The following is a 22011-nucleotide window of genomic DNA, read 5'->3' on the forward strand; positions in this document are numbered from 1 at the left end:
AAACCGCGGGGCGGTCCTGTGCTCACCGAAAAAGCGGTGTCGCTGACGTCGGCGTGGGAGCACCGGCAAAAGCCAAGCCGCCCTCGAGATATTTCTCTCAGCACCTTCACACGACTCAAGCGTCCACAGACAGCGTGAGGCCAACCAATACCGTCAAGCGGACGCTTCGGCACGTCACAGTATAATACAGTGCCCGCTCCTTCCTCGCACGGAAAATCTTGTCCCAGCGCAACAACGAACGCCCCTGGATGCCTGTCAGGGAGCGGAGCCCCCCCTCTGCGTGGCCCTTGCACACCCCACCGCACGCTGCGGAAAAGTAACTCAGTCAACGATTCACCTTCTCTTCAAGAATGCACACTCTGTTCATTTTTGCGTCACGCGAGCCACGTCTTCAGGCTTCATCGCCACCCCCGTTGTCGGGCAGGGGCGACCCGGGAGGACTGGTCAGCTGCAGTATCGAATTCACGGAGCAGCGCCTGGTTCCTCTGCCTCGGCGTCCCTCGTGCTCTCCACGTGCGCAGCGATCTGTGGCACGGTGCCTTCTTGAGGGAAAAGGAAGAAGCGCAGGCCTTCTGGAATCTTCGCATCTGAGATTGCCTCGCTCGCGCCAGGCAGCTCTTCACGTCGCGCAGCCACGCCGATGCGACGGCCGTGGCTGATTACGCCTGAAAGAATCAGACGCGCGAGAGGCGTCTCGAGGGAATGTTGAACAGCTCGTCGCAGGGGCCTGGCGCCGAAATTCGGATCGTACGCCCCCTTCACGATGTCCTCCTTCGCCAGCTTAGTCACACTCAACGTCAGCCGGCGATCAGAGAGGCGCTGCTGCAGCTTGGCGAGCTCCAAGTCGAAGATCCCCAGAAGCTTCACCTCGCTGAGAGGGTTGAAGACGACGAACTCGTCCATGCGATTCACGAGCTCCGGGCGCAGGCGCGACCTCACGATTTCCATCAAGGTCTGGCGGATCCCCTCGCGGTTTTCGGTGCCCGCGGACTGCAGCAGCAGTTCGCTGCCGAGGTTAGACGTGAAGATGATGATGCAGTTTTTGAAGCTCACGGTGTGGCCGTGGCTGTCAGTCAGTATTCCGTCCTCGAGAATCTGCAGGAAAATATTGAACACCTCAGGGTGCGCCTTCTCCATTTCGTCGAACAGCAACACTGCATAAGGTCTGCGCCGCACAGCCTCCGTCAGCTGACCGCCCTTATCGAAGCCAACGTAGCCGGGGGGAGCCCCGATGAGCCGCGCTGTAGAGTGCTTTTCCATGTACTCAGACATATCGAAGCGAATGAGCGCCTCTTCCGTGTCGAACAGTTGTCGCGCGAGAGCTTTACAGAGCTCCGTTTTGCCGACCCCCGTCGGCCCCAAGAAGACGAGGGAGGCGATCGGGCGGTTAGGGTCGCACAAGCCTGCGCGCGACCTCTGTATCGCTTCAGCCACAGCGCGAACGCCTTCTTCTTGCCCAACCACCCTCTCGTTCAACGCGCGCTCCAGCCCAAGAAGCTTCTCTCGCTCTCCTTCCACCAAACGGCTGACGGGGATGCCTGTCCACGACCCAACCGCTTGTGCGACGTCCTCCGCGGTGACGGTATCACGGAGAAGCCGCGCGGAAGAAAGATCCTCGCGCTTCGCCTCTGCTTCCAGCGCTGCGAGCTTTTTCTGCAGGTCGGGAATCTTCCCGTAGCGAATCTGGGCGGCTTTGTTCAAATTGTATTCTCTCTCCGCCTTCTGCTGCTCCACTTTCGCTTCGTCGATCTCTTGCTTCAAGTCTGCGATCTTGGCGATCTCCGCGCGCTCCTGCTCCCAAACGGCGTTCAGACGCGACTGCTCCTCTTTAAGGTCCGCCATCTTCTTCTCCAGCGCTTGCAGCCGCTGCTGCTCAGCTGCGTCCTGCCCACTCTTCATGTCTGACACGATTGATATTTTCTCCATCTCCAGCTGCATCAGCTTTCTGTCTATTTCATCCAGGCGCGTAGGCTTGGACGTCACCTCGATCTTCAGCTTCGACGCAGCCTCGTCTATCAAGTCAATCGCTTTGTCGGGCAGAAATCGATCTGAAACCAACCGAAAGAAGGCAGACAACAGCACAGACCTTCCGCCCTCACCTTTAGCATAAAGAACCTTACCCTTCTCATGGCTGCTACTACACACCTGAGACCACTGAGGACGACGCCGCCTCGACTCAGTGCTTTCCCCTGTGCAGTCGTCTGCCTGGAATCTCCTGCTGTTTCAAAGAAATCAACTAGAACAACGATAAATCCTGGAGTTGCCGGTGCGTCACTTCGCTCGTGTGTCGTATCGAAAGGACGCCACGATGTACGGCGGCAGAGAATCTCTGCGCACATCCACTGAATATGCGATCAAATGTCCTCCGCTTTTACTCGATAGGTGCTTCATAGGGATCTGTTCCATCCCTGCTGTTGCCGTCTGTCCGCGAGCGGGTTCGGGCAAGAAATTCAGTCGCGCACAACTTGGTGGGCAGCAGCCACAAGAGGCTGAAAATCATCCGAGGCGCCTTGCACGACCGGAGGCTGCTCCCTCTACGCAGTGTGCGTGGAAACAGACAAGGCACCCGCTTCTTCCTCGCATGCGTCTACACAGACAGACAGATGCATCAACCAGCCGCAGGCTCAGCGCAGCCACCCCCGTGTCTCACCTTGAATATATCTGTCAGACAGAATGCAGGCTGCCACCAACGCGGAGTCGCGAATGCTGACGCCGTGGTGCATCTCGTAGCGTTCCTTGAGACCTCGGAGAATGGAAATGGCGTCTTCTACTCGCGGTTCGTCGACAAGCACCACTTGGAAGCGACGTTCGAGTGCCTTGTCTTTCTCAATGTACTTTCTGTATTCATCCAGCGTCGTCGCTCCGATGCAGCGAAGTTCGCCCCGCGCGAGCATCGGCTTGAGAATGTTGCCGGCGTCCATGCCGCTCTCGCCGGCGGTCCCGGCGCCAACAACCATGTGTATCTCATCAATAAACAAGATAATTTGCCCGGCACTCTCCTGGACTTCTTTGGTGATGCTCTTAAGCCTCTCCTCGAACTCACCGCGGAGCTTGGCCCCCGCCAACAGCGCGCCGAGGTCAAGCGAGATGAGCTGGCGACCTGCCAAAGTGTCGGGAACATCTCCTGAAACAATCCGCTGCGCAAGGCCTTCTGCGATGGCTGTCTTGCCCACACCAGGGTCCCCCAGAATAACTGGATTGTTCTTTGTGCGGCGACTGAGAATCTGGATGACACGCCGGATTTCTTTGTCCCTGCCTACCACAGGATCTAGCTCGTTGGCCGCCGCAGCTGCGGTGAGATCTCGGCCATACTTGTTCAGGGCCTGATACGATGTCTCGGGAGTTTTGGTATTCACTCGCCGGGTGCCCCGGATAGCCTTCACGGCTTGTCTGACGTCATTGGCTGTTATGTTTGACTCTTTGAGGAATTTCACGAGGAATCTTGAGTCCTCGTCTGCAAGAGCTGCTGTCAGGTGTTCGACGGAGATGTAATCGTCTTGCCACTGCAACCGCAAGCTGTTCGCAGCTGAGAGAACCTTTTGAAGGACAGGACCCAGGGACCGAGTGCCGCCCACGGAAACTGTCGGATTCCGATGAACGCAGTCCAACAGCCCTCCCCGTAGCTGGACCAGATCCGCCCCCGCCTGCTTCATGACCACTGTGAAAAGACCATCTTCGCCTTGGTTCAAGAGAGCCAGCACGAGAAGCTCCGTCTCCAGTGTCGGGGGACTGTATTCCTGTGCTAGTGAGATCATTCCTGCCAAAGCCTCGAGAGCTCGGTCCGTGTAGTCTTCCCCTTTCAGCGAGAATCCTGGGTGACTCGTTGCCGAAAAGCAGGACTTCTGGAAAAATGCCGCCGTCCGTGCGAGCCCCGACCAACCCGGGCGTTCCAGTCCCAGTACTGGGGTAGCAGACACGCTGTATCCAGTACGCTGAGCAGCCGTGAAGAACCACCAATGGCCATCTCTGAAACAGCTTTTAGTAGAGAGCCACGAAGGAGCCCCGAACGTGCGCCTCACCGACGCAGTGCGTGGTAGCGTCATTTTTTTCCAGCAGAGCTCCACCCTTCCGCGCCCGGGGGCCGGACGGCGACAAGCCTGGCTCAGCATCGTCCCACAAAGCCAAAACTTCGCACTGCATAATAGGTCGTATCACTTTCACACGTGAACCATTCTGAGGAAACCTGTTCCAGGAAGTGCCGAGCTTGCTGACAGAACAGCCTGCTTGTTGCAAGTAGATCTGGTGTGCATGCTCGGGAGACACCGCAACGGCTGGCGGAAGCCGAAGCCTCCAGGGAACACAAGTAAATTGTTTGCAGTGCGAGGCGCCCTTTCGCGCGTCGAAATTATCCCTTGTTGCTATAAATTGATGCTCATTTTTTCTGTCCACGGTCTACAGGTCCGAGGTGTGCGACACGAGAGAGGCTACTGTACCGTTGACGCGGCGCTCGTTGGCTGCTCGTGGATTTTGCGGCCAACAGAATCAGCGATCCTGCTTTTCGCGTATCTCCCAGCGCCAACACGTCAAGTTTTCTCTACAGGTTTTTCCAGTTCCACCGAGCTACGTCTTCCAGTATCAGTTACATATTTGTGAGTACAAACTGTGTTACATAGGAAGGCGAAGCGCCGCAGGATAAACGGCCGTAAGGCCAACCGGCGCGAAGTACCGCGACAAGCAGCCTTGTTGGGATAAAAGACTGTATTCTGCTCAAGAGCTGGCCTTAAGGCTGTGCATTGGTGCCCCGACGGTAACGCTTCTTGCGCGAAACTCCGCAGTTCGCAGGCTGTTACGCGTGAGGCTTGCGGTGCAAGCGCGTGGGGGATTCGAATTGAGAGTCGCGGCGCCGAGACAACCGACAGGATCACCGTTGAGCAACTGTGTCGAATAATTCTCTTGAGAAACACCGTGTGTTTGCGAGTACGCTCACAGGTGACAAATCGAGTGCTATCGGACGTACGCGGTATCGAATGCCTCATGTCCGGTTCAGCGTGTGTCTGGATGAGACGACACCCGCATGCCCCCGCGAAACTTCAGCTAACAGACGGCGGACAGAAGCTGTTTCGGCTTGGCCGAAAGGAGAACCGTGCTCAGACAACATGGCGCACAGCGGAAGAGAAAACGAGCCGGCCACCAAATCGCCTGTGTCACAGGGCGAAAGTCCCACGCCGCCTGTGCCTCGGGGCGACCTTCCCAAGCTACGTGTTTCGTCACCCACTGACCGGTAAGATGAGTGACTCAGGTGACACACAAATTCGCACGTCCACTGGTTGCTGGAAATGAAGTGTCTGTTTCACTGCCATTTGCCACACAGGCCAGCTTCTTCGCCTTACATCGACCCCGCCACTGGCGAAGCTATTCCTATAGAAAAAGGAGACTGGCGACGGACGGGTGTTATTGAAAAGCCGACACAGCTTCAGAACGACCAGCCGGTCGCTCACGAGAGAAATGCATTGGACCCCAATCAACTGGACTTCGGTATAGAGAGACAAGAGAGCCGTCTTCCGGATGAGGGGGAGGTTGACTTTTGATCGATGGCGTTTCACTCCGCGCGTCGTCGTCTTTGCGCGATATTGGATGGTGCTGGGCGCAGCGGTTGGTACTTCACCGACTCGGCAGGCAACTTACTTTACTGCGTGGTTGTTGTGGCCCTCGTTATCGATTCCCCTGCGCGTCCTTTACATCTTGCCAGCCCATGCGCCTTGTGCGTACGCCGAAGCGGTTCCAAACGCAGAGAGCAAATTGGTCAAGTAGATGCGCGTGTACTCGGCGGTGCCTGGATATTTGGTGGCTTTGATAGTCACTATCAGACCCGGCTACGCTTGTTGATGCCTTACTATACGGGAGATGCTGAAGAATCATAACTTTGGAGACCGCGCAGAGGCCGAGAGGCGCTTCGGATTGCATGAGTTTTGAGTTACACCAAGGGTGAGGAAGTGCCGAACCGCCTTACCTGCAGAAGCGCATACTAGGCACCAAAAGTGCAAAGGACTCCTGCTACTGCATTCCTGCTCAATGCAGTACGATTGGAAGGGAATGGCATTCGGGGGAGCCGATGCCGGGCTTACCGAATATGCGATTGTCATCGAGAGCGCGACACTCGACACGACAGCAACAGCTCCAACCACAGTGTGGTACAGATATGTCTGGGATGCAGTTTACACGAGGATGGTGGCTTGTGTGACTCGATTGGCTGCGAGGCGTACCAGGATTATATCAGCGAATCTGAGTGACGCGTTTGTGGTATGTTTTATCGTGTATTCGCGTTGTTACTGATTTACCCAATTGTTACAGTCCCGGCGGATAGTGACACCTGCGATAGGGATTTGTCCCCACAAAGCAGTGCGATAAACCGAAGCTAGTGTTGACCTCAACAAGTTCCTTAATCGACCTAACAGCCTCTGTTTGATGGGGAGCGAAAGGTGTCGCAAGGAGACGCATTTTTGTACCATGGGTGCGTGATGACCTTGCTCTGCGTGTTAACGCTGGATGGTTCTTTGCTCCACATAATGACAGCGGCGATGCCACTCTGAGGTGCCAATGGTGAGCTGCCTTCTGCTTGGCCCGAAAAGGTGTATCACTGACGAACCAGAACAAGCAGTGCAGCTAAAATCATTGACACCACTAGGTAGCGGAGCATTGTTTGTGCGGCGCTGTCGTTTGGCAGGCGATACTTGCCTCTTAATTCTTGGCACGCGTTAGGAAGAGCCACGAGAGCGGTTAACCCTATTCCAGCTGTTAAAGTGATTACAGCGGTCGCCTAAATATAAATCATATTATTGCCCTTTCACGTTGTTGCACTTGAAGCAAAGAATACCATATTCAGTTTCTTAAGAGTACTTTGCATAGTGCCTGGTTGTGGTGGCGGCGGGGGCGCCGGTGGTGCCGACGATGACTGCATCGAAAGGGAATTCTTAGCCTGTTCAAGGAAACCCCGCATACTGATTGCTGTATTCGAGACACCTGCGTACGTAAGCGAGCTCCACAAGCAACCAGTTCAAGGATTTCAGTTCTACGGAGCAACGGTGGTGGGGTGTGTGGCTCAGGAACATGAGTCCGCCGACGGCACCTCCGGACAAGTGTACCGTACGTACAGAGGGCCGCAGGATGACAGCTTACTCCACGCCGTTAAGTACTTTCTTTCTCATTTGGAATCGCACGGTCCATGGAAAGCCGACGGCGGCTCGTAGGTTGCCGTTTAGTTTCCGCGGTGGTGGGACGAAGCAAGAGTGAAGCTGGCAAACGATACTCCGTTGTTCTACCGTGTTCTTACCTCTGCGCGCGAGGAAGTACACAATTTTCATTCCCGCCCTTGCGCGCTTGCATCAGAGCTGATGCCGCGGAATTGCGTTTTTTACACTGTGACGCCACCTAGATTTTTATCTAATTGTGGCCATATGACTGAACTCCTTAGTGTGCCACGCAAGATATGAATTTTGGCTTAAGTAATGTTTGCCTAGCGTCTTTGCCAGACAGCGGTAGCCTCTGACTTGGCGCGCGACGAACTCAGACCCTGCCACGGGTCTTCGGGGCGCGAGCCGACTGGTATCGACGCGGGCATAATCTGCATCGAGCTTGCAGTCACCAGGTCTTCCACTGCTGCGGAAAAACAACGCGACAAATGAATGCTAAACCCTGCCATGAAAAAACCCATAGTAGCCTGGCCTGCCTTCTGTGTACCGTATAAGGCCGTTGTCGGCAGTTATTTTAGCGCGTGTGAACTCAAAAAGTTCTACGGTCTCACCATCCGAGAATCAGCTGGACGAGCGTCTTGACGCAGTGGCACGCGTGCTAGCTTTCTGTCGTGAAGCTAGTCGTTGCATAACGGGCGGCTCAGCTGTGCGTCATGCGGCTGTACACTGTCTCGTCACATGAGATTGTCTGAAACTTCTTGGTGCGACTACAGCCTGGTTTCCACACTTTCCAGCAATCGATTGGTTGTGTTTTGATATTGGGACGGTCCTTGTTCACTGCTCGTCCTCCTGGCGGCAGGACACGGTAAAAGGACAGTCTCGCGTGCGTGCGCGCGCAAGGAGTAATAACTCCCAGAAGCGACTAGTTTGATCTCCAAATCGTTCCTGTCTGAGGTCCATTACTTACTGGAGGATGCAGAAACACTGGACCAAGTTCGGCGATGGTAGAGTCCGGGTGGCGTCGTCGCGCCGGAGTGGAAACATCGCCCGTCGGCGTCAACAAGAATCGACGCAAGAAGCTCACAATCGGCCAGTCCTTACCAGTAAACTTAATAAGTCATTTAAAGGGAGAAATTCCGTGGAGGACCCTCTTTCTGACAATTGTTTGGAGCAGCCCCGATGCGCCGAGGAGGCGCTCAACCGGTTGCCGACTCTTCCTGGCGAGAGCAGGTCCGCCTCTCTCCATGACAAAACCCGCGTGACGTCGCGGGGAATGACATTTCAGGGCGCCAGAAGCAACGGCGAACCATGCTCCAAAGAAGGTGACGATGCTCTGTGCCTCCAACGGCGATCAAATCTAACTCTGAAGCGTCTCCCACCAAAACCGAGCCGGGACTATGGTCACCTCAGAAGAGATACAGTGCGAACGAACTCAGCAGATCCCCCACCTAGCCTCCTTCGTCGGCATTATGACAAGGCAAGCAAGATGCAACCTTCAAGCAAGGTAGATATGCGGCCGCCGTTAGCGGAAAGCCGGCGATCTTCGTCGTCCGGGAACCGGTGCTTGGGGACTGTTCGCTCTGTGGACTCACGAAGCGCAGTGTCTGGGTCGCCGGGAGAATGCGAGGTCGGAAGACATGCAAAGTATGATATTTCCTATCATAATGACGCAAAATCGAGGGGTCCTCGAATGAGTCTGCCACGCGAGGACAGCTCGCGTGATGAAGAGAGTGACAGCGGCAACTCATCCAACAGTGAGATGAGCAGCGAGGCAAGCGGTGTATCGTGGCTTGATTTTTCAAATACACACAGAAGAGAAGCACGGACCGAGCCCATATCCGCGCATAAAGATGTGGATACTTCGCGATGCGTGGAGGGGCAGCATGGGTGCGGTTGTCAAAAGTGGGACTACTGTCGAAGTGCAAATCTCGGCGCAGGCGCCTCTGTCCCAGAGACAAGGTCCAATTATGGGAGTTCATCCCACCGGGTGAAACCGAAGCTTAACCTCAGCAGTCCACAAAGTACAGCAGAAGCGGCAGTGACCGGCCGCCGTGATTCGCTGGTGAACACAGCGGGCAAGTGGTTGAGAAGAATTTCGTTCAGCTCAGCCGCGAGTAACCAGAGAGAAGAAAAGGGATCGAGGAACTGTTCCGAAGTGAACGCTTTATCTGCCATACAGACACGCAGGCATAGTCGGCAGGGGGTTTCGGGGTCGAAGATTAAACAGACCCTGGTAGAAGGAGTCCGGGGAATCTTATCACGATCGCGTAGGCGAAGCGACGCAGGGACCGTGGCTTCTGACAAACCACACCCAGGTGCACTTTCTACTCGTGAAACCGGTCACGGGCGCCTACGAAGCTGCCAGGATCAGACAGGACACCGCGACCGTCTAGAGCCGCACTGGAAGCGTTGTGTCTCTGACTCAAATCCTCCGAGCGAGGCGTGGGAGTCGTCGCTCCCGCCAACACCCACGGGTCGTTCAGGCAATGGCGGAGAATGGAGATACAACGACAGTGATATCTCTCATGACAGAGAGAGCAGCGTGTGTTCGGAAGAGGATTTTATGGACGCAAATCGATCGGACAGAGACGAACTGCAGCAGCCGGGACTGGATCGGAGAAGTTCATTCAAGGCCGTGGCAGCCACAGCATTTACTGCGTCACATAGTGGGGAATTCCCTCCGCCATCCGTTAATCCGCGCCGATGCCAGGCGTCTACTCGGAAACGAACAAGCTCGACGCCATCACGGGTAGCATCTGATTATTCTGGAGATATGTGCAGTGGCCCCCAGCAAACAGGATGCCTGGAAGAGAAGGTGACACACCGTGGAACGGCGGAAGCGCCTGTTCGCAGGCTGAGCGCGGCATCTACTTCTCCCAGTCGCAATCAAGATACTCGGAGTGACCGCGGGTCTCTAGCCACTAGCGATTTGTATGTGGACGAAAACGCCAGTAAAATGTCCGTTCTGCAGAGAAAGCACACCCCTGAGAGACCGTCCAAACAGTCTTCTGCGAGAAAGATCCCATCAATTCCTTCCCCTATCGTCACCTTGGAGCATGTCAACGCCTCCATTGACTGGATTGTTAATGTCGGGTCGAATCAGCAATTAATGCAGAAAGCACAGGAAATGGTCAGAGAGAGACTTCAAAAGCTGTGCTTAAACAAACGGCTGGAACGCGGAGGTTTGAGTCCTGAGACACCCTGCGCGATTTCAGCGCCCAACTACGTCAGAGTCAATCGCCCTCGTCTATCGTCCAAAGCAGCCACCACGCATGCTACGAGGACACCTATTCAACTACCACGGTCATCGAGTTTAACATCGGGAAGGGGGCGGTTCCATGAGGCGAAACCGCCACTAAGGGAAGCGAGGACCGCGGCGTTGCCGCGAAGTTGGGGAAGCGCCGATCTCCCATTACTAGATCCATCGTGCGAAGGCATGATTAGTGCGCAGCTGGAGGGAAACGAAGACACCCAACGCGAAACGGAGAGGCCGAAGGATGTTGTATCTGTGAAGCATTTTCGCGTGAAGGCAAAAAACAGACACGCTATTCCTTTGTATGTTTACCCCGACCTGGAGACTGGACTAGATTCAGGCTTTTGATGTGGTGGGAAATGGCATGCTAAGTCACTATGCGTATTTTGTGTAAGAGCCGAATGGTTTTTTTCATTTCACATGATTGCGATGCTCCCGCGCCGCACACACTACGTGTGTGTGACGTACGACGTGCCTAGTGCGTGAACTATGCCGGCGGCATTGCTTCTTATGCAACTGGAACATTTCGGACCCGCAGCCTCATGGTTTATTTAAGCATCGACACGTAGATAGCGTGCAGCGGGGTGGTTCAGGACTCCCACCACTGGATCTCGAGCACATTCACGCGGTGCATTTACGATTCCTCACAAGCCTCATCCGAGCCCACGTGAGGCAGGGCACTGTTGGGGATTCCCGTTGAATATCCGCCGCGCACGCAGGCTGTTCGCGGAAGAGGAAATATGGGGGCGGAAAGGCGCCAAAATGTACGTGCTCACGTAGGTATTAGGAAATGTAGAGGCGAAGTCATGGTGAAAACCGCACGTCTGCAGCAGATGCGAACGCAAATATTGTCTCCAAAATTGCACGGTAGTCACAATGACCCCACGCGATAATCTGAAAGGACGAAAGGGTAGCGTCTCGACACAGAGCATGGCCGCGGCGGACAGCCTCTACCCTTACTTTTGGGGACAGCGGAAGAACGCATCTGTCATATCCAGTAGATAACTTAGACAGTGGCGAGTCGAAATCTTGCCTACCCATGGGCCTCTTCAGATGCTTCCTCACCCAGGAAAAACCTGCATATTGACAGAAAGCTCTGAACCTGCGTCTTGGGCTTGTACCGCCGTCCACCGTCAGTATCCGATCTGCTTGAGCCACTGCAAATCACAGTATACGTCAGTACCACACGGAAGGCATTACTTCGAAGTCTTCAGTGCCACTACGGGGGTGAAGTAGCACCCAACAACCTAGGAGCCACACCTCTCGCAGTACGACAAAAAAAACGTATTCCTTCCACACAACGATACTGATGAGAGCGTACCTCCTTGATAACTCTCTTATGATTTCCGCGGACCTCAAGCCAACCTTCTTTCTCAATGACCGGAGCTTCGCAAAGAACTGCCAGTTCCGCTTTGAGAATCTGTAGGCCCAGACAGAGAACAAGGCTTCCATACGTGTGACAGGCCGCGTACGGGGCACCATCAAGGGGCTCGCGTGGAAATGCATGGGGTGCGAGAGGAGGGGCCGCGACTCCATACTTGCGTTGGGAAATAATCACATACCTGTTTCCGGCCGTGGACTTTCCTGATTATTGTTGACACTTTGCTTCTGTTGTTCGACCAATGAAGATACACGGGAACGTTGTCCGATGCTGCGGAGCACCGAAGACAGGCACACACAGGAAATGGTGGTGACCGAAAGCACGGTGGCGCACGGTGGCGAGAATGCGCGGTAAGCGCACTCCACTCTGTACCCTACACTGTCCTGCATACCACCAAACTCGGCGTGGGGAGAGCTAGCTGGCTTCAACCCGAGGACCAGACGAACACTTGGCTGATTGGGTGAACAAAGAAAATGCTCGTATCGGTCGGTTGATGCCTCTGGCACTCCGCCGGCCTGTGGCTGGATCATACGGTGTCGTGATGCCTGACTTTCTTCCAGAATAGCCAGACTGAAACCGAGTATGCTTGAGTACAGGTCATCAATGCTCAATGGCACCACTCACACCGAATGGACTCGTTACGATGAAACAATGTTGCGGTACGTACTACCAGAGCAGCATGAGAATATGTATGCCTAATCCCACATGGTAGTGACGAATCGCCACAGCTGATTCGCTCCGTTTGCTGGTGGACAAACTGTTGCCCACCTTACCTGTCCGCCGAATGAAAAAAGGAAGCTGCTGCGCCGATCTGCTCTGCCTACGGCACGCTTCTGAGTCTGCGGCAGAGAAGTACTTTGGTCGGGCTACAGCGGGAGGATCTCCGCAGGACGCAACCCCTCTCCGTCGATGCTCGTTATACAGGGCCTCTCTGTCATAGACAACAGCCTTTTCAGAGCCTTCTTCATAGGAGTGAGCTGCAGCTCCCCTATTCAAGGACCACCACTCGCTTGCACGGGAGCTGCTTGCAGTTTGGTCGAATGATTCTCCCTGAGAAGACGGCGCTTTGGAAGAAGAAGCTCCTGCATGCGACTTTTCGGAGAGAGGCTGCCGCACCGGTGCAGGTTTTGGCTGCTCCACAGATTTAGCTGCCGCCCGATTCTCTAGGGAAAGGGTCCCTGCTGCTAGTGATGAAAAAGGACGAAGGGCAAACAGTTTTCCCAGGAAAATCTTGCTGCAAACAACCCGTGCCATGACTCTGGAGGTCGGTTTTGTAACTCCAGAAACGTATAACGTTTTAGATACTGTCGTCCTATGGAGAAAGTTGCCGCGTCTTCTGACCCGACAAAGCTCTTTAGCGCTTAGACGTCAATCGGCTTATGGCCTTGTATTTCGAGAGCGCTCCCAACGTTAGCTGTTCCCCTGCCAGCATCATGGCTCTGGAGCGAGTCCTCGTAGTGACGAGCGAAGCCACGAAGGAGATTCAGGCGCATTGACGGCGCCCTGGAGATGACCTCCGTAGCCCCGAAGGCCAACCTCGTTACCCTCAAATCGAATTCGCAGCCCCCACGCACGCCATATCCTCGGAGCAAGGATGACGTAATCGAGACTCAGAGTTATGATGGCTTGCAGTCTAGCGGAAGCGAAGTTTTTGCATGAGCGCGGTATCTAACGGCATGCCGTAGAAGGAATTTCTGCGTTGTGCAGCACAGTTGCGGCGTCGCATGCAAGCAGGCCAAGGCAGCAGACTCGGGGCACGTGGTGAGCCGTAAAAACTGGCTTGCATAAATGACCGGAGACGCCACTTGGTTGGGCTATTCCACGTTTCCTTCCACGTTTTTTGTTTGGAAAACAGTCCCGGTTAGTGAGAAGAAACTGTACAAGCATTCAGCCAAGTGTTGGCGGTTGCATGCAACCGCATGCTCGGTTCGAAAATAAACTTGAAAGAGCTAGCCGAATTAGTAATGAGACAGGGGCTAACGCACCAACGGTTAACGGGGTTGTTTTTTTATGTCGTTTTCAGTGCTGGATATTTGCACTGTAGTCCACTATAAATGGTGAGGAGAGTTGTCGGCGTGGTCGCTTTTGCTGAGATTACCAGGCTCTGACCGCCCTGAGGGTCGTTATGCAACCCGCTGCCGCGCCATGATCCATCATGGATGGCTTTTTCTCTGACTGTCGATGCAGCGTACTTCTTGGGCCGTACTACTCAGGTCCGCTCGCATGGGGAGCCTCGCTGCTAGCGGTCGTTCGTCCACGCATTTCCGGTTCCAGTCCCTCCGTGCGCGCGGTTGCGCCGATGTCCGTAGAAACTCTGCCCATGTCAGTTGAAGAAAGTGGTGTGAGCTTATACTTTGCATTTATCAGACAAATCATCAAGTCAAACCTAGGAGACAGCTGGCCGCGGAAGCCGATCCAGCAAGCCCGTGCTCTGGCCTGTTTTTAGTCATGGAAGGTCACGTGGGGTGACGTGATGTTCTGGCACGCAACCATGCAGGGTACAACAACACGATCGAGGGCTATTGCATCTGCATGCGCCGCTGGGGTGGCTTTCCTATTCTTTAGCACTGGGTGTCGCTCCATTCCACGACGAATGAGCTGCACTGCAGCCTTGGATCCGCCGTCCGCTTCGTCCTCAACATGTCATTGGGACCCGCACGGCGCCGTGCGACCCGGTCTTCGGCGTTCTCCATCCGCGTATGAAGTTATTCGTTGCTCCAGTGCGCAGGAGTGCTCAGGCTTCCCTTCGTCGAGCCACTGGAAACAAAGCGCGGCATGCACCCCGGAAAATGGCTGTCCGGACACCCTTCTGTTCTCCGATGATACCGCTGCACACAGCACACGCGGACATGGAACCTGCGCCCGGGATGCTGGCGAGGAAACAGACTCAGCAGGATTGTGGGTTAGCAGTGATCTCCAGTGTTCAAAGATAATACAAAGTGGAAAGGCGGTACAACGCAACAGTGATAACGAAGACCTGCATACTGTACCCCAACCGACAGGTGCGGGAGCTGAGAGGCCCCTGTTAAATCATGCCATAGTACGACATGCGAGGCTTACTGACGGAGGCAGCCCACGTACCGGGACTTCTTCTGAGACTCTCAGAATTGCGTCTTTCCCATTCGACAATGTGGAGCTTCATACTTGGGACGGCACGTGGAAGAAGGCATCGCCGAAGTGGCAACACCGCGCCGCTCCATTCGGAGTCGCAGTGCATAGGAAGGTGAGTCCTGAGCGGCGCTGCAGGGCGAGGGGGGGAGTGGAGGTGGTCTGCTGCCGGGGTTGAAGAAATGAAGCACGCAATTAGATACGCATCCTGACTCACCAGTGTTCGCAGTGCTTAGTTCGTGGTTTTCATACTGTTTTTCGTTGTTGTGGATGTAGCCAACGTCTTCACTCTGGTATGCACTTGCGCCAGTAATCGCCAACACTTGCCAAAAGAAACATAACAGTTCACTGGTTTTGGAAAGTTTTCTTCATTACCCGGCGTTTTCTAGGCGTGATATGTTTTCCTGTGCGACTGGATCAAGTCCTTGGCTTCGAGTGTCCGCGCGTCGTTGATTGCTGCGAACAGGAGACTGGGGGCGGCGGGGACTGCATGTACCACAGTATCGCGGCGTGCCTGGAGGAGCTGGCGGAGATTCACCCAGAGTTTGAAGCGCTGGATATGCAAGCAATCCGGAACGCGGCTGCAGATGGCTTTGTCGGTTACCGCGCATCCAAATTACGTACGTGTATTCCTAGTTGCGGAGTGTAAGCCGTCTCATTTTGAGCTTGTAGTTCGCCCACCTTAGTGCTGTGTCTCGTTGAGCTATAAATGTGATGATGCGCCGACGCATCCCGTACTGTATATGGCCCTGCACTCTCCTACCTCTGCAAGTAGGAGTGAGAGCGATCTATTAGGCGACCCGCGTTGAAACAAGGGAGTCCATGCAGGATGATGCGTCTGCGAATTATCGGTGTTGCGTAGGTCACGAGCCCCCGGGGCCGCAGTGGGATGCCAATGCCTTCATGGAGCGCCTGGCTGTTTTAGCGGCCTTAGAGGACGAAGAATGGTCCGACTCGTGGTCTCCGTCGGAAGTGCTTACCGGCGATCAGTACCGCAATTCAGCCCGTAAGCATCACGAATGTGTGTAATGTAGGATTGCGCGCTTTGTGAGGGGCGGCTGTCTTATTGCGGACGTTGATATGCACTAGAGACCGAGGAAAACAGCCACAGGCCGTCACTATTCCCGCTGTTCGCTTTGCGTGCTCTTATGAGGGCTTCTATGCCCTGTGTGCCAAAATTGCTGCAGATATGATTATGGATACGTCGACGCCTGAAGGGAAGGCTGCGGCAGTTCATTTCGAGCTCAGCAGACCAGGGTCCGTTCACTGGGGCGCTGGGTTTGATGTGGAAGCCATCGAGGACGCACTGAATATCGGAATCATCGTCCTTTCGCATGAAAATGGGGGCATCTACCCACGGGCGTCTCGCACAGATGTCAAACGGCCTTACTACGTCTTGATTTATTATTACGTAAGTCACTTTCACTGGTTTCACAAATTACCGTCTGCATATGCTCTTTGCTTGTAGCTGTGCCTCTCGCAGGTGGTGTACAACTGTTCAGTGTGTAGAGGACAGCGTACTCGGGGTGGTGGTGGGAGTTGTCATACATGCTTGTCCTCCTGTTTGATTCTCGCCAATACAAGCTTGTTCTTTTCTGTGATTCATTGCAGAGTGGAGAGCATTTTCAGCAGGCAGGCGTCCGGCGTCTTGACGAAGGGGACAAAGGCAGTAGAATTCGCTCGGCTTTTGGTGCTGACGAGATACCAGAGTTCATCCGTCATGTGCACAGTGAAGATTGCCGCCAACCGTTGATTCCGGCGGCTAAGGAACAGATCTAGGACGAATTACTCTTTCTGTACTGTCTTGGTGCCACCAGTGAAGTCGGGGGACAAGACCTGTGAGGAGTTTATTTTCGCTTCTCATTAGTAAGGTGATGCCAAGGATTGTATTGTGACACTGTGTAGGGCCCTCGGAGTTTCTTTATCATGCTTTTTAATAAAATCAGGGAGGCGTTTTGTTGTACTACTGCCGATTAGTCCCATTTCGAACTAAGAGGAAACGCAAATTGCTGTTAGCAAAGGAGGATCTTTCTTCCGGCTAGGAACAGGCTGGCGTGACCATGGGGGTGGCAGTCTCGTGCCAGTTGCCAGCACAGTGGAGGAACCAATTCTAGCCCAGCATCGACCTCTTAGCAGCAAGGTCTTGCCCCACCCAAGAACAGCATGTCCCGTGTCGTACCGGATAGCTAAGCGGATCTGGAAATCAGCGTTCCCCGACTCAAAAGGTGAACATTAGCCACGGAGGGAGATTTGCAGTCACACTATCGTCAGGAGGCCACAGCGCCGCTGTGAGATACTGCTGGAAAAACTTCTGTAGTTATGTCAAGATATCACATCGAATTAGACACCTAATCGCGGACGAGCTGTAATAGTACTCTACACATGTGATGACAGGATGCAGCCTCACTGTGTCGCTGTATTAGCTCATCTGGAATATTCGGGGTGGTGATAAGCTATGCGCTACACATATCGTGGCGCAAGTGGGAATCTCGAAATTCGGGACTAAGGCTGCGAGCTCTAATCACCTCTGCTGCTTTCGAGGTTGTCTATCTTGAGGGCGAGGAACGCCCATAAATTTAAGAAGTGAACTGCGCTCAAAATATTTGATGGGGGCCCATGAACGTGGCGCACACATGACGAGCAGCACAAGCTCTGTGCAGGGGATACGCCCCCAAAATCAGCCATAGGCCACCATCATACGCATGTGCTGTCAGCCACCTCCCCTGTAGTCTACTACAGTGAGATATGCACCTCTCCCTGTTTTAAACACTCCCACGCGAACACGAACAGGCTCGATTGACCGCCTCTCATTAGGAGAGCGCCGCTAGCTTTCCTGAGTTGCGAAGACACGCCAACATGAGCTCAGAGGATTCATCGCGTGACTGCATCTATCATACGACAGGCGTTTGGCATCATAATGCAGACGTCTCAAACTACCGCGGCGGAACAGAGCTACACACTTGCACCGCAGGGTGTCCGTAAACTGCCATGAAATGACATCTGTCAATTGGATTGCTGTGGCTGAAAGAGTCTCGTTCAGAGTTATCGAGATGTCTGCGGCTTCAATTTGCAAGCCACTCAGCGAGGCGTGGACGCAACAATGCAGTGGTTCTCCTGGTTCTCCTCCAGTAGAAAGGACAACCACTGAGCGGCTGCTGGGACCGTGCTCGTGGGCGGTAGCAGACTAAATCAAACCTCAAAAAATACCAGTGGTCAGTCCCCTCACAACTAACAAGGACGGCGCATGTTATCGTTACGTCGACATTTCTATGTCGATTGTGGCATGTAGGATCCTGGTACGGACGTTACATTGTGTGCTGCAGTGACGCTCTGTCTTCAATTACCAGCTGGAGACCACGGACACTGTTCGTACACTCACCAAAGCGTAAGCGTTCTCTCGCAAACGACACCAGACGTGAGGGCGCAGCTCCCTCACGACAGAGGTTGCTCCTTCCAGGCAAATTCAGGACTGATGATGCGAATCCTAACAGTCCTCGCACTGGGCGCCACGCTCACAGTGCATGTGGAAAGTCAATCTGCTTCTCCAGGGAGACATGCGAGTCTTAACAGACACGCGGCATTGCGGTTCCAGGTCAGCGTGTCACAGAGAACTGCATGCAAACCCTCTCATTAGCAACGGCTGCAGGCAATGGCCGGGAGAGTTAGGAGCGTGAGCAAGGTCACTGTGTCCCACCTTTAACTTTCACTCTAGCAAACGGTGTACACCCCAGGCAGCGCCACTCACAATCAAAGGAGTGGGTGGCATGCAGAAGGGGTTAGATGAAGTTCGACAAATATCATCCACAACGCATGATGCGGAGCGGCTGTCCTCCGGTTCAATAAAGTCAATGGTACGGCTTTCTATAGGGAGGCCAGCCTGATGTGTTTCATGTCAGTTGCGCTCAGCTGAATACTCCTAAGAGTCACAAGGTACGAGTTTTGGGATGTGAACGCGACGTGAAAAAGGTGTACCCCGTCTACCTTCAGTCGTGGGGTTCAAGGTTCTTGCAGGGGCCTTCGGTAATTTCTGTGGTCGTCTACGAGCAAAAACAGACTCATACCGGTCTTTAGGATGAGCCCAAGAGCGGGCCCGAGATTAGCGCGCGACGGGTTACAAGACGGAAGGTGGGAGCCTCCCCCATCGTTCCAGCGTTGGGGTGTCGTACAACCCTCTACAGCTACAGAAGGTTATGGGCGAACTTGAAGACGAAGAAATTGGGGCTGAACTGGGTGCGGAGGTCTCCAAAAGGAGGCATATTGCCGCACCCGAGCTAGAATATGCGGCACCGGGCGCCGAGGAGGTCCTGCCGGGACAAATGCCTCCAGCCCCTTCTCCGCCCCCCACAGCAGAGGCCCCAACATCGCCAGAGGCTGCTTCACAAGGGGTAACTACGCACGTATATTCCTTTTGCGCTCTGACGCCTGTATGGCGTCGTCGACAGGGTCTTGTAATTAACGTGATCACAGGTGATTTCTCCCCAATAAATCATGATGGACTTCGATTTCGCACCTGGTTAAACGGAGTCAGGCCAAGCCTCACAGCCTCAGGCGCCAGCGATCCCGGCAACACATGCAGAGGTACAAACGATTAGTACCCGCCATGGAACTGTCGAAAAAAACACAGCGTGTGCAGCCACCTGCTGTCATGCCTCCACCGGAAGCTCCACCGCCTCCTGTGGAGGTCCCTGACAGGGAGGCGGAGCAGGGCTCTGTACCAGTTGCGCCCGCGCCGCCAGTAAGCCTCGCAGATACATATACATACATATATGCTTACAAAGATACCCGCCAGGCTGCCCTTACATCAATAATGGAGGCTATTCGGGGCCTGGAGAGCAAACTCCATCCGGTTCTGTCGCCTACACCCAGACAAGAAAAACCCTTTCTGACTCCGCCAACCATGCCGTCGCCAATCCCTGTCCACATAGAGAACAACAACTGCTGCGGCGGCAGCGAAGATGAGCTGGAGCGATAGAGCTCATAGTCAGATACGTGCTGTTCTATCCTTGCAGAAGAGACATCGTGAGGACGCCCGCCCGCTGCAACATGCAAGTTTTCCGTTGGATGCCGGACACTCCGGTGTGGATTGCCAACGGCTCTCTTGAAGGATGTAGGCGACGTGTTTTTGCGTGGCCAAGATCGTCCGTCACTCCCACGGGCCGCTGTTATTGTCCGTACACAGAAGTACTTTAATCATGGCAGTTCTCGAGTTAGAGCGATTTTGTTCATAGGCTGATGAGCCTATGTTTAGAGGCAACGCCCAGGGAAGCACTGGGGCTCCCTAACGTCCCAATCGTATAGTCATTGGCTTTCTGTATGGTGCCTCACACTTGTAGCTGTCGGAGGGGTGGCTGGCGCGCACGGAGCCAACAAACCGATAAGGAAGATTGAGGATCTGCCATAAACTAGCATCGCCAGCTTGTCCGAACGCAAGTTGTCGTTCAGGCGGCCTTTTTTTGCTGCCCCAGACGCAGGCCAACCGTCGACGATGTCAGTATTCACCAACCAAATTGATCCACCAAAGGATTACAGTTGCACTGTGCTAACCGACAAGCAGGGCGCATGGCCTCGAAACAACGGAGCTGCGTTCGCCCCTGTCAGAGCCCCTCCTGGGGACTCATCGCAGGCAACCGGAACGGCGCTTCGTATGCTCATCGCCTCTCTCGAAGTCAGATAACAATACCTTGCGTTGTGCAACCGTCACACGCCCCAGTTTGTCTCCCATTTACACGCTCTCCGCGCTGTTACAGTAACATAGGGCAGAACCTCGCTTCGATACGACATTTTTCTCCGCGACTTGATCTTGGTGGAATCATTCTGCATCCACACTAGATTAGCAGCGCGTTGGAAAACATATAACAGAGTATGCTAGCTGTAGTGTTATTCAACATGCCCCATGTGCTCGTAGTCGCGTGCCAGCTTTTCATCCCGAAAAGTCGAAGAAATAGGGGCTGATTTGTGCTGAAGAGGCTTCCACAAAGCGAACTGGCTTTGCTCTTCACAGTCTCAGCCATCTAACAGCTACGGGGCGATGCCTCCGTAACTATAAAAGTAGTCGACCTTCTTCTTGGAATGAGTGATGGTGCCACCTGCCTTTCGCAGCGATCGCGTACAGCCGACGCTCAAGTACCTCCCATAATTGAAGTAGACGTAAACAACTAAAGGAAGACACAGAGGAGTCACAAGGCTTCAGTAGCAAGAATAAATAGTGTTGGTGAAACGTGAGTTTAGGGTCGTTCCGTCGTTGTGCGCCGACGCCCGTCGGAGCTAGGAGCGCAACTGACTCTGAGCTCTCTCGGCCTAGCTTGGTCCTGCTCTAGAGACAGTGGCCAAGTTGCAGTCTCACATACAGAACAGCAAAACGGTGTGGACTTCTGCCGATGCAATAGTGGATCCCTGTCCTTTCCAGCAGAAGACGCAAAAGAAACACTCACGCCATCGTCCAGGGCAAAGCGGGCAGAGAAAATGTTCGCTTACTAATATGTGCAAATTAGCTGGTGTGCAACGGCATGCAACCCGCCAGCGAGGAAGGAGATTCCAACTTCACCGCTTGTGAAACCACTGAACTCGCGACATCGTCATGACTGCCACAGTTTTTGCGGAAGAGGGGACGCATATCGTGTGGCTTCCCCAGTAGAGTTGTTTCAGGTTTGTTCTCGTGCGGCGTCTGTTCGTTTCCGACGTTGCATCGTGCCCGTCAGGTTCGCGCCTGGTTGGCATGCGGCAACGCGTCATTTTCGTACCTACCGTCAGTTAGGTGAGTCGTGCGGTCGGGCCCCTTGTCCATTATTTCCAGAATGGCCTTTGGAAAACCGGACCCTACTTCATTTTTGGCGGCAGGCTCGTGGCCGGCTCAAGAAGGTTTTTTTTTTAACAAGAGGCATGCAAACGTGGGAACGCACGCACACTTCAACTAACGAGTGACTGCACGAGCTGCATGACCTAGCGCACTCCACTCTTCTCATTCTGCAGAAGAGATAGGGTCCTTCTGCAGGAAAACATGACCTACTGGCTGGAAACCCTTCCGAGGACAGTCACTGCCTGATTCGCGGCGAATGAGGATTGCCTGAGGCGCCTATTGTTTCCGCACACGTTCTCTCTATTCGGCTACATCTCGCTCTTCTGTTTCGCTGTTAAAACCT

General features: G+C 54.2%; 6 protein-coding genes across 6 annotated transcripts; 4 read left to right on the forward strand and 2 right to left on the reverse strand.

Annotated features, from left to right (window-relative positions):
- Positions 1 to 462: 462 nt before the first annotated feature.
- BESB_051910 (putative chaperone clpB protein) lies at positions 463 to 4109 on the reverse strand (the record flags this gene model as incomplete). The annotated part of the gene is made up of 2 exons (XM_029363626.1): positions 463 to 2048; positions 2651 to 4109. The coding sequence occupies 2 exons, from the start codon at positions 4107 to 4109 to the stop codon at positions 463 to 465; spliced, it is 3045 nt and encodes a 1014-aa protein (XP_029219549.1).
- Positions 4110 to 5096: 987 nt separating this feature from the next.
- BESB_051920 (uncharacterized protein) lies at positions 5097 to 5528 on the forward strand (the record flags this gene model as incomplete). The annotated part of the gene is made up of 2 exons (XM_029363627.1): positions 5097 to 5221; positions 5312 to 5528. 2 exons carry the CDS (start codon positions 5097 to 5099, stop codon positions 5526 to 5528), a joined length of 342 nt encoding a protein of 113 aa, XP_029219550.1.
- Positions 5529 to 8103: 2575 nt separating this feature from the next.
- BESB_051930 (uncharacterized protein) lies at positions 8104 to 10731 on the forward strand (the record flags this gene model as incomplete). The annotated part of the gene is made up of 1 exon (XM_029363628.1): positions 8104 to 10731. One exon carries the CDS (start codon positions 8104 to 8106, stop codon positions 10729 to 10731), a length of 2628 nt encoding a protein of 875 aa, XP_029219551.1.
- Positions 10732 to 11036: 305 nt separating this feature from the next.
- On the reverse strand, positions 11037 to 13018 carry BESB_051940 (putative large subunit ribosomal protein; the record flags this gene model as incomplete). The annotated part of the gene is made up of 4 exons (XM_029363629.1): positions 11037 to 11207; positions 11705 to 11803; positions 11946 to 12034; positions 12538 to 13018. 4 exons carry the CDS (start codon positions 13016 to 13018, stop codon positions 11037 to 11039), a joined length of 840 nt encoding a protein of 279 aa, XP_029219552.1.
- A 1339-nt stretch (positions 13019 to 14357) lies between these two features.
- On the forward strand, positions 14358 to 16651 carry BESB_051950 (uncharacterized protein; the record flags this gene model as incomplete). The annotated part of the gene is made up of 5 exons (XM_029363630.1): positions 14358 to 14987; positions 15339 to 15492; positions 15735 to 15878; positions 16060 to 16283; positions 16484 to 16651. 5 exons carry the CDS (start codon positions 14358 to 14360, stop codon positions 16649 to 16651), a joined length of 1320 nt encoding a protein of 439 aa, XP_029219553.1.
- A 1696-nt stretch (positions 16652 to 18347) lies between these two features.
- BESB_051960 (uncharacterized protein) lies at positions 18348 to 19357 on the forward strand (the record flags this gene model as incomplete). The annotated part of the gene is made up of 4 exons (XM_029363631.1): positions 18348 to 18464; positions 18779 to 18802; positions 19051 to 19257; positions 19340 to 19357. The coding sequence occupies 4 exons, from the start codon at positions 18348 to 18350 to the stop codon at positions 19355 to 19357; spliced, it is 366 nt and encodes a 121-aa protein (XP_029219554.1).
- Positions 19358 to 22011: the final 2654 nt, after the last annotated feature.

The sequence above is a fragment of the Besnoitia besnoiti genome, chromosome IV (genome assembly GCF_002563875.1).
Source record: "Besnoitia besnoiti strain Bb-Ger1 chromosome IV, whole genome shotgun sequence".
Taxonomy (NCBI): Eukaryota; Apicomplexa; class Conoidasida; order Eucoccidiorida; family Sarcocystidae; genus Besnoitia; species Besnoitia besnoiti.